Genomic DNA, 17,463 nt, shown 5'->3' with positions numbered 1-17,463 from the left:
AGCAACAGGACAAGGAGTAATGGCTCTACACTGCAGCTGGGGAGAATGGCCCTACTTGGAGTCTTTGGGCTGGATGTTCAGAGGAAGAGCATTCCCCACGCATCATGCAACTGACGCTACATGGAGTAAGTGGATCACACTGATCACACAACGAGCTCGCATAGGGAACTCTAGCTGCCCTGGAATTTTGGAGGTGATCACAAACTGGTCAGAGTGCAAAGATGGTGAAATATCACCAGAGAAGGTGACGTGTGTTGACGAGGCCCCATCGTATGATGAACTACCAGAAGATGAGAAGCGGTATGCCCTGTTTAGTGATGGGTCCTGCTGCCTTGTGGGAAGGCATCAGATGTGGAAGGCAGCTGTGTGGAGTCCTCTACGCAAAATTTTTGAAGCTGCAGAAGGAGAGGGTGAATCCAGTCAGTTTGCAGAGGTAAAAGTCATCCAATTGGCTTTAGACATTGTTGAACGGGAAAAATGGCCAAGGATCTACCTCTACACTGATTCATGGATGGTGGCAAACGCTCTGTGGGGATGGCTACAGCAATGGCAGAACAACTGGCAACAACGGGGCAAACCCATCTGGGCTGCTCCACTATGGCAGGACATCACTGCTTGAGTGGAGAAACTAGTTGTGAAGGTGTGCCATGTAGATGCTCATGTACCCAAAAAACGGGCCACAGAAAAACATCAGCATAACCAGCACATTGACAAGGCTGCTAAGATTTCTCAGATAGATCTGGATTGGCAATACAAGGGGGAGTTATTTTTAGCTCGATGGGCCCATGATACCTCAGGTCATCAAGGAAGAGATGCTACCTATAGATGTGCTTGTGGTTGAGGGGTGGACTTAACCTTGGACACTATTGCACAGATTATCCATGAGTGTGAGACGTGCTACAATCAAACAAGCAAAACGGTTGAAGCCCATATGGTATGAAGGGCGATGGCAGAAACATAAATATGGAGAGGCCTGGGAGACTGGTTATATCACACTGCCACAGACTCGCCAAGGCAAATGCCAATGGTGGAGGCGACCACAGGATGGTTGGAAACATATCCTGTGGCTCATGCCACCGCCCGGAACGCTATTCAGGGCCTTGAAAGTCCTATGGCAACATGGCACTCCAGAAAGAATTGAGTCAGACAGTTGGACACACTTCAGAAACAACCTCATAGATGCCTGGGCCAAAGGGCACAGCATTGAATGGATTTATCACATTCCCTATCATGCACCAGCCTCAGGAAAAGTTGAGCGATACAATGGATTATTGAAAACCACAGTGAAAGAAATGGGAGGTGGCACTTTTAAGCATTGGAATACACACTTGGAAAAGGCCACCTGGTTAGTCAACTCCAGAGGATTTGTCAATCGAGCTGGTCCTGCCCAATCAGAACCCTTGCATATTGTAGAAAGGAACAAAGTCCCTCCGGTACATGTAAAATATGTTAGGGAAGGCAGTATGGGTGTGTCCTGCTTCAGGTAAAGGTAAGCTCATCCATGGGATTATTTTTGCTCAGGGACCTGGGTGCACTTGGTGGGTGATGTGCAAGGATGGGGAGACTCAATGTGTGCCTCAAGGGAATTTGATTCTGGGTGAGAATAACCCATGAATTAAATTGTATAATGATAGCTGTTGAATGTCATTATTCCTATAGTTGCTCTGTGTTATGTATATGTAGATGATTATGATGTGTACATGATGAAGATGGTATAGAATAAGGGATGGAATGTCCGGTTTTGAGCTGGGATAGAGTTAATTCCCGTGAGGAACCAGGAAAGGGTACAGCCTGAACAGTTGACCCAGGCTGGCCAGCAGGTATTTGATACCATTCTAACGTCATGCCCAGTATATAGGTAGGGCCTAGCCAGAAGAAGCTCTCTTCTGGGGTTGCGGTTTTTCAGTCATCAGTTCGGAGCAGTCGCTTAGGTCAGGTCTTGGTTGGTGAGCAACTGTGTCACTCATCAGTTTTCTTTCTAATATCCCCTTTTTTTTTATAGTTGTTCTCCTTCAACTTTCCCCTAGTAAATTGTTCTTATTTCAACTTATGCGGGCTCTTTTATTTTTTTTTTCCCGATCCCCTTCGCGTTCTACCAGGAGGGAGAGGAGTCATGTTTTTTTTCCCCCTTTGCTCCAGCTGGGCAAAACCACAACAAAAATCAAAAGGAAAAGCATTTTGCCCTTATTTACAGCTCTGAAGCAGTTGTTGCGTGGACTCCTGGTTGGTGCCAATGCTGCCCTGGTCTATGACAGTTCTAAACAAAAAACCTTAATCTATACTATCTGAACTGTGGATGACATAGATTTATGTACAACTCGTTGTTTAACTCCATCAGGTGACACAGTAGACACAAACTGCATATCTGTGACAACACGTTGGACCAATTGAATGAAACATTGAATGACATATGGCAAAAATTGCAATGCAGCTAAACCACACAGCACATAAAATAAGATTCGCTTAACCCAAGGGCCCCCCGGTAGCCAGGAGACCATGTCAACATTCCAACTCTCCCAAGTTTGTACAGGGACATGGGCTAATTTTCTAATATCTGTGGTCAGCTGAAGAACTACTTCACCTACACCATCTATTTCTAAGCAACAATTAGAAGCATTTAGTTTCCCACATACTCTCCCCTCTTCAGCCAATAAATAATCCAAAACCATATGGTGTTGAAGGATTGCAGTGCACATCTGCTGAGATTGTTGAGTTAAAAGATCCAGAGTATTGGCAGTTTTATTAGTAATCATTTTGAAAATTGCCTGCAATTGAATCATGTGGTTCAAATTATAAATTGGTTCTTTTGCCCCTGATATTGGTTCATTGGAATTCCAAGCATAAGGGCCATAATGTTCTATTATTCTTTCAGGAAGCCACTCATTTTCTCCTCACTTTTGTGTTCCACCTATTTTAATCTCAGCAGATCGTTTGTTAAGGGCCATCCCTTTGTCTCCCAAGTTATCATATAATCTTATTCCCAAATGAGGACCACCTGCCTCTGGAAGAAGGGAAAACAGAGGTCGAATAATTCCTACATAACTGTGGGAAATGTTATTGTTGTTTTTGCAGGATGGAGCCAAGGGAATTAAGACAAAGAATTTCTTCCATAACTGTTTCTTTGTATTGTTCATTAGATGTCCCGTGAGTTTTGAATTTTAATTTTTTGACAAGATAAGATTGTGGAGGTATGCATGACAAGATAAGATCTTGACAAAGAATCAGACATCCCCTGAAGGATTGGAGGCACCTAGGGGAAGTTGTAAACCTTGGAGTACCTAATCAATGGGGAAACAAGGGAGGGACCTTGTGGCTGGGATAGGGAATAAAAAGCCGAATATTGTACCTATCAGGTGTGCCTACTAGCTAGGACACCCTCTCTTACAAGAATGCTTAATAAAAGTGCTTCACTGCAGAGTCTGACCTGAGTCTTTCATGAGAAAACTTGTTTTGTTTTCTTACAATAACAAACCCCTGACCAGTTTGCTAGTAGGTTTTTGTAGGCAGTATGTCCACAAATCCAATAATGGCCCTTTTTAGCTTTGGCACTGTTGGCAAATGATCCAGCTACAAACTTTGGAAATAAGTTGTGCTATCATTTCCTAAAGGGCTGAAAAAGGTGTATGGGCTGTTGTTGTTTGTCTGGTCAGTACAATACCAGGCACCAGTGTTGTTCTTCCACTCACAGGTTTGATTGCAAATTCAATTTCCAGGCCATTGAAGTACAAAGGTTTCATTTTTGTTTGACCAAAACCCTTAAAACCCTTTGTTCCGCCCAGTTTCATCAAGCCACAACCATATGTAAACATATCTCTCTTCATTAATAGGTTTGTGAGTGTCCATTGACACCTGCTTTTCCGACATCAACTCCTCACTTTTGAGTGAGATTTAAGCTACATTTTCCTACAGTGGGAAATTGAATTGGCCATGTTTCACTACCATCCCAAATAGTATTATCAGTTTCACTGTAATTACTTACAATTTGTGCTGGGGTAAAGGGTATGGAGATCCAGGGCGAGCTTGACAACCCTAAGGGTCCTCCACAAACCCAACAGTGGCTCAGGTTAAAGGTTTGTCTTACAGCTTTTGCTAACAAAACAAATTCTTTATCTTCAAATGGATCATATGGATGTGGGGAAGGGAAAAAGATTGGGTGGTTTTGAATTTTGTTTTCACTCATAAATAAATCCCCAAAACACTATGATCAAAAAAAGCATATGCATTTTAACCAAATTATATTAAAATCCACACCTGCTTTGTCCCTTCTGTGGGCATGTCTGGATTGCTCATTTTCTCCTGAAAATGAAACAAAACAAATTCGCTTCTCGGGTTAAAAAGAGAAATCTTGTAAGTTTTTCCATATTTTATCCCCTTTTGTTTCACTGTATTTGCTCACTAACCATTTTGTTAGCTAAGGCAACTTGATAAACTCCAATGGGTCTCCGCATATCCAACAATTGGTAAGATTATAAACACTTGTTATTTGTTCAGCCAATTGCATAAGAGTTTGTTACCTCAATCCCTTCATCCCTACAGTTTGTGATGGGAGTACTGATTGTCCTAGTGCTTGCAGCCCATGCAATGCACCAAAGCAATGGAAATGACATTTTGCCCTACAAATCCAGCCTAAGATTGTCAGCATTATAAAAATAATTACAAATGGTTAAAAACAAATGGTGGTCTTCCCACATTCAATCAGATTCCCACGGACATCTCCTGTAAAGGTAAACTAAACATCCCACTTGCCCTGCTTGCTTTTTTGTCTACATGGTTAAAGTGAGGGAACAATGCAGTGCTCCTTTTGTGTTTTCTCCCCCATGCCTCATTAGCCTTCCAGGCATGTTAATTAAGGGATTCAGCAAGTATGAGAGGGGCAGCCCCAATGGTAGGTATTTCTACCAACACTGGCTGTTTATTTTCTGAGTGCTAGGAGCCTGAGGTTTTGAAATCAAAACTAGGGGTTTAGGATAGAAGGCATTTAATCAGGGACATCCAGTTATTTCCCTTATGAGCTCTCAAAGATCGTTTTAAGAACTCATTAATTTGTAAAATGGCTTTTCACCCTGACCATTTCTGTACAAGTTTTTCCAATTTCTGGCTCAGGAGTCCATCCATCACCTCCCAGGGAACACCTTCTGAAGTCCTAAATGCCACAACCCTTGTCGAGTTCAGGGTCTCTCTCTCCCAGGATTATTCCTACTGGGTGTCCTTAAATCCTGGCCCTTCACAATTGCCAACTGCCAATTGTCAACATGCTCTGCAGCCTGCATAATCTTAGTTTTAGTTTTTTGGCTACCAACAGAACCATATTTTCTCTCAAAATTAATTAATTCTTGTGCTACCTCCCCCCATGTCTGTAAGAAACTATGAACTAAGGTATTGTTTATTGAGATTTATGTTAAGCTCAATGTAAAGGTTAGACAACAAAAGACAGGAAAATTGCATATGCGAACAGCTGCCAGACATCACTTGTGTGTAATTGCCTTTACATACCAATACCACCTATGCAAGCAGAAGAGATACTGCTCAAAGATAACTACAGGATGTTCTGAGGAACAAAGGAGGAAGACTCCTTACTCAACAACCACAGAAGGCAGAAAACGACCCCCTTCACAGCAACTGAAGAATGCGCAGAGTACCTACAGTGCTTCACGGCCATGGACTAAAATGTATAAAAAAGGGACTGTTTGAACTGATCAGCACGGCAGTTGGCGGAGCGCAGACTCCCCTGCCGTCCAGCGCTGTCTTTGCTCATATTCTACTTGCTACAATTAATAAAATTATAATTGGATTATGATCCGTTGTGGTCTCAATTTATAACATGTCCATGACTTTCTCCCTGTCCGCTGATGGTCAGGGTTCACTATCCCACTCCAAAGCAGCCCAAATTTGTCCTCCATCAGGGATGTTTGGAATCCTCCTTTGTAACTGAATCCCAATGGGTTTCAGGGAGTCAGGAAGTCCCCGGATTAAAGGGGTCATCCTCTCTGGGTCCACTGATATCATCATTGGGGAGCCCTGATCGGGCTTGAGCTCCCCAAAAAGAGAAGAGCACGCACCTCCTCTCGTCCCGTTCTTATATACACTCCTCTTGCTGGCGCATGCCCAATAATGTCTCTGGAGAGTCCTGGGAAGATCTGAAGGGTCTTGGAAAGTCCCTAAAAGTCTGTGAGGGTCGCAGTCCCTTGACCCTGGGCCTGGGCGCATGTGCAGAAGTGGTATATAGCCTGAGACGGTGTCAGGCAACAGCACCTTCAACAGGCAGAATCCTTGGTGCCGGTGGTTAACTGTGCTGCCAGCAATGTTGAGGCATATTACTAGTACCTTACAAAAGGCTATGTTAAAGACGGGTTTTCTAGTACCATATTTGAAGGCAAGATGGTCTGAGGTTATGAAAAAAGGTTGGTAGTTAAAAGCATTGGTTGAATAAAGATCACAACAACAGAATATAAAATACAATATATCAGTGTCCAGAAGTGATGGAATATTAGGTTCTTATAAGCAAGGGAAGTATCCTACCGGTTTTATTTGTTGTATTTTTTTTTTTTTACGATTGGAAAAGACCTTTAAGATCGAGTGCAACCAGTCACCTCACACTGCCAAGCCCATCACTAAACTAAACCATATTCCTCAGCACCTCATCTATGCGTCTGTCCCCCACATTTTAATTTCCAGATGCAGATGGAGAAGATACTTCTCATGTAAATTATTACATTTTTCCCCCTTTCCATATTAACCAAAGACATCTAGAAAGAAAATGCAAGGGTATAATAAAAATATGTATTATCAACTAAAACTAAAGACAGTAAAAAGAAAGAAAACGTGCAGAATGTTAAATAAATAAACATCTGCCCTACAGGACAAATAAAAGAAGGTTGCGTTCCTCGTGGCCGTTTGATGTGAGAGTGTCCACTCTTTTCTCATCCCCTCCCCGACCACTGCGAGCCTGGCAGGGGTGGCCCCCGAGCACCAGGTTTGGTCGGGGACAGCAGCCCGGGAATTCCTGACTCCACCAGCCGCTCATTCCCGGCGCGCAGCGGCGCAGAAGTAGCGGGAGAGACAGTCCGCCATATTTCTGCCTCACCACGCCCGCATAGCCCAGGCTGCATGCCTCAGTCTCTGCCTGCCTCCTCTTCCTCTCCGGGAGTACTCTTTCTACCTGTCCCCTCTCTCTTACTGCCAGGACAGGAACGAGCCGCAGCTCTCCCCGCGAGAAGGGCAAGCGACCGTTACTGGTCTACCGTAAGGAAGCTCTCCCGCCACGCACACGCTGAGAGTACCGGCGGCGACGGGCTTGTCCACTTTCAGACGAGTCGAACTCTCGCTTTAGGACAGAAATAGCAACTGGGAAGTGTGTGTGAAGAAGGGAAGGATTAACAGCCATTAGCATTTCCGGGGGGGGGGGGGGGGAGGGGAGGGGTAGTTTGCAAAGGACACTCAGGGACCGCGTTGCTTAAAGGAGGGAAGCGGGGACAGAGGTAGCGGGGGGGGGGGGAAGGAAGGGGGGGGGGAAGGAAGGGGGGAAGGAAGGAAGGAAGGAAGGAAGGAAGGAAGGAAGAGGGGAGGGGGGGAAGGAAGAGGGGAGGGGGGAAGGAAGAGGGGAGGGGGGGAGGAAGAAGGGGGGGAGGGGGGGAGGAAGAGGGGAGGGGGGGAGGAAGAAGGGGGTGAGGGGGGGAGGAAGAGGGGAGGGGGGGAGGAAGAAGGGGGTGAGGGGGGGAGGAATGGGGGAGGAAGAAGGGGGGGAGGAAGAGAGGAATGGGGGAGGAAGAAGGGGGGGAGGAAGAAGGGAGGGGGGGGAGGCGGGGACAGAGGTAGCGGTGAAGGGGGGAGGGGGGGAGGAAGAAGGGAGGGGGGGGAGGCGGGGACAGAGGTAGCGGTGAAGGGGGGAGGCGGGGACAGAGGTAGCGGTGAAGGAAGGAGGGAGGGAGGAAGGAAAGAAAGAAAGAAGGAAGGAAGGAAGGAAGGAAGGGAGGAAGGAAGGAAGGAAGGGTGGATGGGTGTCTGTCTGTCTGTGCTGAGCTGCTTAGTTAGCCTAGACAGCACCTCTGCCGCCGCTGCGGTGGATGTTTTCATGTTGCTTGGGGTATAGTTTGGAGGAGAGGAGGAGTTGGAAGCAGTGACTATTAGAAGCAGAGAATAGAGTGTCTGTGCTTCTGAGGGACCTCCTCTCTTTCTCCTTGCCTGTGTGTGTTATCGAAGCAGCTCCCTGCGCTTGCCCTGCAGTGCCCGGGTAGGGGCTCCTGGGCAGAGAGCGTCTGTGTCCCCTGAGACTGGTGCTCTGGTGGGGTGCGTGTGCACGCGCGTTTTTAGGGCGTTGGGGGGTGGAGGTTGTGTCTGAACCGGTTAAGAAGAATGACTTTGGAGTCCATCATGGCGTGCTGCCTGAGCGAGGAAGCCAAGGAAGCCCGGCGGATCAACGACGAGATCGAACGGCAGCTGCGCCGGGATAAGCGGGACGCCCGTCGGGAACTGAAGCTGCTGCTGCTGGGTGAGTGCGGTTTGCCGTCAGCACACACGCTGGGGGTGCAGGCCAAACATCGCCGCCCCGGGCTCCCTTCGGCTGTTCCCACCGGTGCGTTACATGGCGCGGTCGGTTCGGTTTCCCCCGGGCGCTCGCCACCTTCGCTGCGGGGTATCCGTGGCGATAGTGGCGGTGACCTGCTCCTCGTTCCTCCGTCGCCGCATTGTGTGTGTGCGCGCCCGTGTGCAGGCTTCGCCGAGGCGCTTGGAACTGGGTAAACAACTGTGGTTCCTATGGGTGGGTTTGATAGGGTGGGGAACCTGGTCTTCCAAAATGGAGAGAGAAAGCGTGGCTGGTGAGTGAGGGGATTTTGGGGGAATATCGGTGATGATGGCTGTAGTAGAGTGATGGTAAGGAAGCAGATTAATGAAAGAACTCGCCGGGGGAGTTGCTTTGCAGATTGGTGGTGACAGGTTTTAATAACTGCATTGTTCTGTTAGCCTTGGAAAGATTGTTGGGTCACTGATTGCATTTTTTTAAATTGTGATTTTTATTTAATGATGCAAAGTGGGATAAGTGGCTTATGCTCAGATTGTAGATTTTTAAAGCAAAAAGATAAAGAAACTATAAAGACTCAGATGCACCTATGAAGTTGAAGAGTAACTTTAAGTATGCTGGAGGATAACAGGTTCTTTAATACCTTTACACCTAGTGTTCAGGAAATAAAATCTATTGCATCATTTCTCTTTAATTAAAAGAGGTTGTTATTTTTTAGGCACAAGTATGCAAAGGCAATGTTTATTTAATAGTAATTTCCTTGTGTTAAAATAAACTTTTCAAATTAAAAGACGTTTGTCTGTATCTCTACTACATTGTGTAGTTCTTGTGGTAATACAGTTTCTACCTTAGATTAGCAGACCTTGAAACATGTCTGCACCAGTGTTTGGTGTGTGGATGAATGGGAATGTTCCAAGTGGATGTGAGGTGTTTATGCCAAAGACTTTTATCTTTGGTCTTGTATGTGAAAGTAATGAGTTATATTAGGGAAATAAAAGGAAGTCAGAATTTATTTTCATGTTTGCTTATGAATGTGTTATATTCTGCTTTAAATAATACAGTTGGAGAAAGGTATTGGGCTCCTTAACTAATGTGGAAAAAGGAGGGGTGGAAACAGACCCAGTGCTACCCGTAATAACGTTCTATCTCGTTTTGGCATAACTTGTGGTTGGTGGAAGTGTGTACTGTGGCTCTTTCAAGATTGTATTGTACTTTGTCAGCCTCAGTCATATATTTGACTAAAAGTGTTTGTGCATGTGCAGTTGTTTAACAGTTAATGATCTGATCTTGTAAAATGCAGTATAGCAGTGAACCGCTATTGAAGTCATGGGGTTAGATAGAGATTCAAGTTTCATTTTTTTTTTAAGTCCCCACAAGAAAACTTATAAAATGGTGAGACTGGGAACATAAACGTCTGAAAAAAACTGATTACTGCAAGTCATTTAACTGACTTGACCTCTACTGTCTCATCTTTGTTCCTCAAAACTTAATATAGCAGTATTGCTTAACTTTATTTTACATAAATACTAGACAAACTTTTTTTTAGAAGTGCCAACTTCTCAGTCCCACTTTGAAAAGTGGTGTTGGACTTAAAAGCCCAAGTGGGTTAAAGGCTTTTGAACATAGGACAAAGATATATCCTTTTCAACATAAGGAGAGAACACAGCTGAGTTGTGTTAACTGACCATGTGTGCTCTTTGAACTTGGTGCAAGTGCAAATTACAAGGTTTTAACTGAAAGGGTTTCAAGGAACAAATGAGCATATGTATGGAACTTTTTTCTTATTTAAAAATTAGATGTACAGATGTACACATATGTAGCAAATGTAAAGAAGAAATTCTGTGTCAGAAAAGAGAAAGTGTGTTAGTGCGTTTTTTGTGTTTTGTTTTTTTTTTTTTTGTAGAAATTATTGTGCTTCCTTGAAAAGTTAAATATTTCCCTCCTAACTGTGTAGGTTACTGTGTGACATACACTATGCTGTGTACACCCTTCTTGGGTGTTAATCATGATATTTTTTTACTTATCATGGGATCAAAGAGTTTAAAAGGTTGAAAGTAATTTCTGGAAGACTTTTAAATGATCTTACCATGCAAAAAATTATTATTTAGAAAATAAACCCTCTATGAATAAACATTAAAATACCACTTTTAGATACTGTATTAACATCATTGTCCTGTTCTAATTGACTCTAAAAGTTGAGCAAAGTGTCTTTTTTATTATTAGAGTTTTCACTTTGTAAAATTAAAACATATGCACTTCAGTGCATTACAAACACATAGTAATAGTTCAGCTTGGCTATAATGTTTAAGGTACTTTGGAAAAAAAATTCAGCCTTTGACTGAATTTAGTTTTCATCATCTGTATTTTTCAAATTCCTCTGTATTTCAATGCTACTGAACATTTTGTAAAACTCCCCAGAGTGTAAGTTGTTAATATCCATGTGATGTTTGTTGTTGTAAAAACATTTATTGTTATAGTACCAAAAAAGAGAAGTGTTTTTAGTGTTTTATATTGGTATGTACCAAACAGGATACAGTGTTCTGCATGCTTGTGTTTTAAGCATGTCTATATGTATTGTTAAATAGTAAGAGTCGCATGCTCTAGCTTTTTGTATATAATTTTGATTGTCATTGGTGGAAGTTTTTTCTGGTCCGGGAAAGCAATGTTTGGGCCTAAATGTTAGATTGTAGCCATAAACCTTCACTACTGGGCATAATATGCCTGTACACTGTATATACTTAGGCATTATTTTGTCATCAGGAAAGTATCTTGAGTATCTAAGAACAATTAGTAATAGCTTGTTAGCTGTGTCTATAAGCTTTGACAAAAATAAGTATTGGAGAGCTTAAGAGTGTGTTTGCTATTTTGTATCATGCTTGTAGGTACCGTGGCATGTGCAAAACATAGCTCAACGCAAAGGTTTACTTTTTGTTTGAAACAGCAAGGTGTCAAATATGAGTATCCTTTCATTTTCTGTGTTATCAAAGGAAATAGGTGGGAGGTAAAACATCTGAATTTAGCATGAATTGCAACTAGTCTTAACAGGAAGATTTTTTTTGTTTCTTTCCTTCAGTTCTCCAAACCTACAGGATATGTGTTTTGGGATTTTTTTTTTCATAGAATCATAGAATGGTAGGGGTTGGAAGGGACCTTTAGAGATCATCTAGTCCAACCCCCCTGCAGAAGCAGGGTCACCTAGATCAGGTCGCATAGGAACATATCCAGGTGGGTCTTGAAGACCTCCAAGGAAGGAGACTCCACAACCCCTCTGGGCAGCCTGTTCCACTGCTCCGTCACCCTCACGGTGAAATAGTTTTTTCTTATATTTAAGTGGAACTTTTTGTGTTCCAGCTTCATCCCATTACCCCTTGTCCTGTTACTAGCTACTATAGAAAAAAGGGATGTCCCAACCTCCTGACACCCACCCTTTAGATATTTATAAACGTTAATAAGATCACCCCTCAATCTCCTATTCTCCAGACTAAACAGCCCCAGTTCCCGCAGTCTTTCCTCGTATGAAAGATGTTCCATTCCCCTGATCATCTTGGTGGCCCTGTGCTGGACTCTCTCCAGAAGATCCCTGTCCCTCTTGAGCTGAGGAGCCCAGAACTGGACACAGTACTCCAGATGAGGCCTCACCAGGGCAGAGTAGAGAGGGAGAAGAACCTCCCTCGACCTGCTGGCCACACTTTTCTTGATGCATCCCAGAATGCCATTGGTCTTCTTGGCCATGAGGGCACATTGCTGGCTCATATTTAGTTTATTATCAATCATTACTCCCAGGTCTCTCTCTGCAGAGCTGCTCTTCAGCAGTTCAACCCCCAGCCTGCACTGGTGCATGGAGTTGTTCCTTCCCAGATGCAGGACTCTGCACTTGTCCTTGTTGAACCTCATGAGGTTCCTCTCTGCCCAACTCTGAAGCCGATCGAGATCCTGCTGAATGGCAGCACAGCCTCCTGGTCAAGCAGCCAGTCCTCCCAGTTTGGTGTCATCAGCGAACTTGCTGAGGGTATACTCTGTCCCTTCATCCAGGTCGTTGATGAAGATATTGAACAAGACTGGCCCCAGAGTTGATCCCTGTGGAACTCCAACACAGGCCTCCAACTTGATTCTGTGCCATTGATCACCACCCTCTGGGCTCTTTCATTCATCCAGCTCTCGATCCACCTCACTGTCCACTCATCCAAGGCACACTGCCTGAGCTTTCCAATGAGGATGTTGTGGTAGACAGTGTCAAAGTCCTTGCTGAAGTCAAGGTAGATGACATCTGCTGCTCTCCCCTTATCTAGCCAGCCGGTTATGCACTCATAGAAGGATATCAGGTTTGTCAAGTAGGATTTCCCCTTGGTGAAGCCATGTTGACTCCCCCTGATAACCATCCTATCCTTTATATGTTCAGTGATAACATTCAGGATGTGTTTTTTCCATCACTTTTCCAGGGATGGAGGTGAGGCTGACCGGCCTGTAGTTTCCTGGGTCGTCCTTCTTGCCCTTTTTGAAGGCTGGCATGACATTGTCCTTTCTCCAGTCGTCAGGCACCTCGTCTGTCCTCCATGATTGTCCAAAAATAATAGAGAGAGGCTTGGAAATCACATCACCCAGCTCTCTCAGCACTCTAGGATGCATCTCATCAGGACCCATTAACTTATGAGCCTTAAGCTTGGCCAACAAGTCTTTAATGTCTTCCTCTTCCACCCAGAGCAAGTCCTCTGCTGTCCTGGCCATCCTGTTATCCTTGCTGGACTGGGCTTCCCGAGGGTCAGTCTTGGCCATAAAGACTGAAGCAAAGGCGGCATTCAGTACTTCAGTCCTCAGACACCAGGGCACCCTCAGCATTTAGAAGCGGGCCTGCATTCCCCCTGGCCATCCTTCTGCTGATGTACTTGAAAAATGCCTTATTGCTGTCCTTAACATCCCTGGCTCAATTTAATTTTAGAAGGGCTCTAGCCTTCCTAGTTGTACCCCTGCATGTCCTGGCAGTGTTCCTATACTCTTCCCAAGAAGCCAGCCCCTGTTTCCACCTCTCATGGGTGGCTGCTTTCTGCCTGAGTTGTCCTAGCAGATCCTTGCTCATCCACGGAGGCCTCCTACCTCCTTTTCCTCCTTTCTTGTGCATTGGGACACACTGATCCTGGGCTTAGAGGAAGTGGTGCTTGAAGATTGACCAGCTCTCATTGGAACTTCTACCATCTAGAATTATATCCCATGAGATCTGTTCAAGTAGATCTTTGAAGAGGCCAAAGTTGTCTTGCCTGAAATCCAGGGTCATGGTCCTGCTTTGTGTTCTGCCTCTTCCACACAGGATCTTGAACTCTACCATCTCATGGTCACTACATCCGAGGTTGCCTCCAACCTTCACATCCCCAACCAGGCCCTCCTTATTCGTCAGTACCAGGTCCAGCAGTACACCCCTCCTTGTTGATTCCTTAATCATCTGCGACAGGAAGTTGTCATCAACAATCTGTAGGAACCTCCTGGACTGTGTGTGCTTGGCTGTGTGGCTATCCCAGCAAATATCAGGGTGGTTGAAGTCCCCCATGAGGACCAGGGACTGTGATCATGAGGCAGCTCCCAGCTGTTTGTAGAAGGCCTCATCCACATCCTCCTCCTGATCAGGTGGCCTGTAGCAGACTCCTACAACAATATCACCTGCCTTACCCTGCCCATTAATTTTTACCCAAAAGCACTCTACTCTCTCCTCATCTCCACCCAGGCACAGTTCAGTACACATTAATTGCTCTCTCACATAGAGAGCAACTCCTTGTCCATGCCTTGTCAGTCTGTCTTTCCTGAACAATACATAACTCTCTATAGCTGTCCTCCAGTCATGGCAGCTGTCTCACCACATCTCTGTTACCGCAATGAGGTCGTAGCCCCGCATGCGCACCCACATCTCCAGTTCCTCCTGCTTATTCCCCAGGCTGCATGCATTGGTGTAGAGGCAGCGCAGGGGCTTACTCAAACACACAGGTTTCACTGGATGGGTGCAGGAGGTTCCTCCCCGGTTTGGCTCTGTCTCAGGGTGGTCAGCCCATTGTGCAGATGAGGGGCACTTATCATTGCATTCCCTGTCCTGCCCTGTTTCCCAGCTAGAGGGGACAGCTTGTTCTGTTTTGCTTCTCCCCCCACCCCCTAAGTCCCTGTTCTGGTTTAGCAAGGAGCAGCTTTTGGCTTAGTAACAGGGGGAGCGGGTTGCAGTGAAGACCCGGTAAAGAGTTTGCGGACTCTCCCCCGGCTCCTGGGTTCAGACCCACCTCCGGCCCGGCTGGGCCAATCTGGCGCCTCTGCGATCACTATTTAGGGGACGGGAATTTGAAATGCGAGGTGGGAGGTGTAGAGTGATACAAGATGGAGGCGACCACGCGGACCCTTCAGCCCGAGAAGGAGGAAGGAAGGAGAAGCAGTAGACTGGAGACCCTTCTGCAAGCCGTGGCGAGAGTGCAGGCTGTGCCCCTGAAACCTGTGGAGATCCGTGGCAGGACTGAGAGCCACCAGCAGCTCCATGTGAGTGAGCCCGGACGGGCGAGGGACTGTGTGGGGAGACGGCCATGGCCCAGGCCGTGTTGGAGAGCCTGCACGTCGCAGAGCAGCCCCACACGAGAGGCAGAGAGGAGCTGCAGCCTTTGGAATGGGTGCACGTCAGAGCAGCCCGTGCAGGGCTGCTGTGTGTGTGAGTTACCCCACGGACTTGCAGGGAGGACTGGTGTGGAGTTCAGCCGTCCTGAGGAGGGACAGATGGCGGAGGCTATCGGGAACAGACTGACTGAAACCCCCACTGCCTGCCCCCCCAAACCGTTCAGGTGGGGGCAGGGTAAAAACACCGGGATCAGGGCTCTGAGCCCGGGAAGAGGGGAGGTGTGGTGGGAAGGTGTTCTTAAAAAGGCTGGTTGGATTCTTCATTGATGTATTACTCTGGGTTGTTTCATTTTGGTTATGTTTTGGGTTTTTGGGGGTATGTTTTAGCTGATGTTGCATTAAATTATTTTCTGTTTTCTTCCCCAAACCGAGTAGCCTGGTCTGTTTTGTCCTGAACCTTAAGCGGCAATTAAGCCCTCCCTGCCCTCGAGCAATCCTCAGCCTCTTCGGTACTTGAGGCTAATCATGGCCTTTGTTCCCTGATGGGCTTAAACCATGACAGTCCCTTAGTTTAAAGACATATTTATGAAATTTGCTAGTCTACTCCCAAATAATGCAGTGCCTTTACGGGAGAGATGAATCCCATCCTGTCCTATGAAGCTATAGTCCCCAAGGAAGGATCCATTGTCACAGTACCCAAAGCCTTCCCGCCGGCACCAGCCTCTCAGCCAGGAGTTCACTTGGCTGATTTTTCCATTGCAAACTCCTTTATCTCTAGTGAACAGGACAGAGGAGAAAATAACCTGAGCCCCTATACCTTTTACCTGCTCCCCCAAGGATTTAAAATTCATCTGAATTCTGCAGATGTCATCCCTTATGACATCATTTATACCGACATGGAACACAAGTAGGGGGTAGTAACCTGCATCCCTGATGAGCCATGGCACTCTCTCAGCCACCTCCCTGATCTTGGCCCCAGGCAGGCAGCACACCTCTCTTGACTCCCTACCTGCTGCACAGATGGGTCTCTCAGTGCCCCTTAGCAGCGAGTCACCCACAACATGCACCCTTCACCTCTTCCTGTGATGTCCATTACCTACTGCAGGTGGAGCAGCTGATGGGTTGTTTAGTGGGTTTTCCCCTTTTGGAGCTTGCTCATTGAAGTCCCTTGTCACCAGTGCCTCATACTTATTTGTAGTGGGCACTCTGGAAGGAGGGCTTTGAAGATGAGCCTTTGCCTTTCTTTTTTTTTTGTAACCAGGGTCCATGGCTTGTTGGATTCACTGGAGGCTTGCACCTGATTTTGGAAGTCTCCATCTATCTCCACTTCTTCCCCTCTAATACTACAGAACCTACTCACAGTTTCCTGCAGCTCTTTCACCAGACACTGCAGTTCTTGAACTTGAGGGCACCTGTGCCACATTTTTGCCTCAGAGGCATAGGTCCCTAAGCAGTCTAAACACTCCTTGCATTCCACCTGGACCGAAGCTTCTCTACTAACTGGCTCCTTTTCAAGGAGGAATCCAGGCGATTTTCTGCTGAGGTTTCTTAATCCAACAAATTCAGCTGATCTCATTGGTATCACCAAATGTTGTAGTGGTGCAAGCAGTATTCATTCAAACATATAGAGAATCTAGATAATGCACATGCAGAGACATACACAGGCAACATAGTACAACCAACAGAGTTGACCAAAACCCACCCTTCCTTTGCTACCTACTTCCTTATATGCTGCTTCTGCCCATGTGATCACCCAGGGCCCAAGTGATTAACTTGTAGGTCCTGTTTCTGATAATTGGAAGTAGCTTGCCAGCTGCATTAACTTGTGCCTACCATCTTTATTCAAGCTGGCTCGTCCAAGCCATATTTGTGTCTACATTCACATATGTTCATTGTCTGTGTTAAATATAATTTCGGAAGTCCTTTGATCTTTTGTCAAGGACTTACTTGCGTCCAAATAGCTGTTCCATTAAAGTGCTCCCTATCCCAGCCTTATGCACGTACCCCTTGAAATACCTGCCGACTTATGTACTGTATGTGCTATGGTTGTGACTCATCTACTTCATAAGCACTATATGACTGTACACCAATGCCTTTGTGCAAGGGGCAATGCTTGGTGAATGTTAGCAGTACCTCTTTAGCACTTTTGTGAAATATGAAAGAAGTGTCTTGTTACACCTTGAGAAACAGTAACTTTAGAGGACTGTTATATGGCCTTCTGCGTATTCTGCAAAGGGCCCAAGTGTGTCCTTAACAGCTGCATAGTTCTTGATTTGAAGGAACTGAATGCTCCAGGACGTAACTGCAAGTGGAAGAGTCTGGGATACTTATGGTATACCTTCTCTCTAATCATAGTCTAGCTTTTGGCC

The 17,463-nt window shown here is 45.7% G+C and overlaps 1 protein-coding gene across 1 annotated transcript in view; it reads left to right on the top strand.

Moving 5' to 3' along the window:
- The first annotated feature begins 7,974 nt into the window (after window positions 1-7,974).
- The window catches only part of LOC133628453 (guanine nucleotide-binding protein G(q) subunit alpha-like), a 140,611-nt gene continuing 131,122 nt past the window's right edge, over window positions 7,975-17,463 (top strand). The window contains exon 1 of the mRNA XM_062016613.1: window positions 7,975-8,488. Coding sequence (XP_061872597.1) covers window positions 8,353-8,488 — 136 coding nt within the window. The 5' untranslated portion in view covers window positions 7,975-8,352. The remainder of the gene's footprint in view (window positions 8,489-17,463) is intronic.

Source organism: Colius striatus, chromosome W (assembly GCF_028858725.1).
Source record: "Colius striatus isolate bColStr4 chromosome W, bColStr4.1.hap1, whole genome shotgun sequence".
Lineage (NCBI taxonomy): Eukaryota > Metazoa > Chordata > Aves > Coliiformes > Coliidae > Colius > Colius striatus.
Note: the sequence above shows the minus strand (reverse complement) of the source record. Positions and strands in the feature narration are given on the sequence as shown.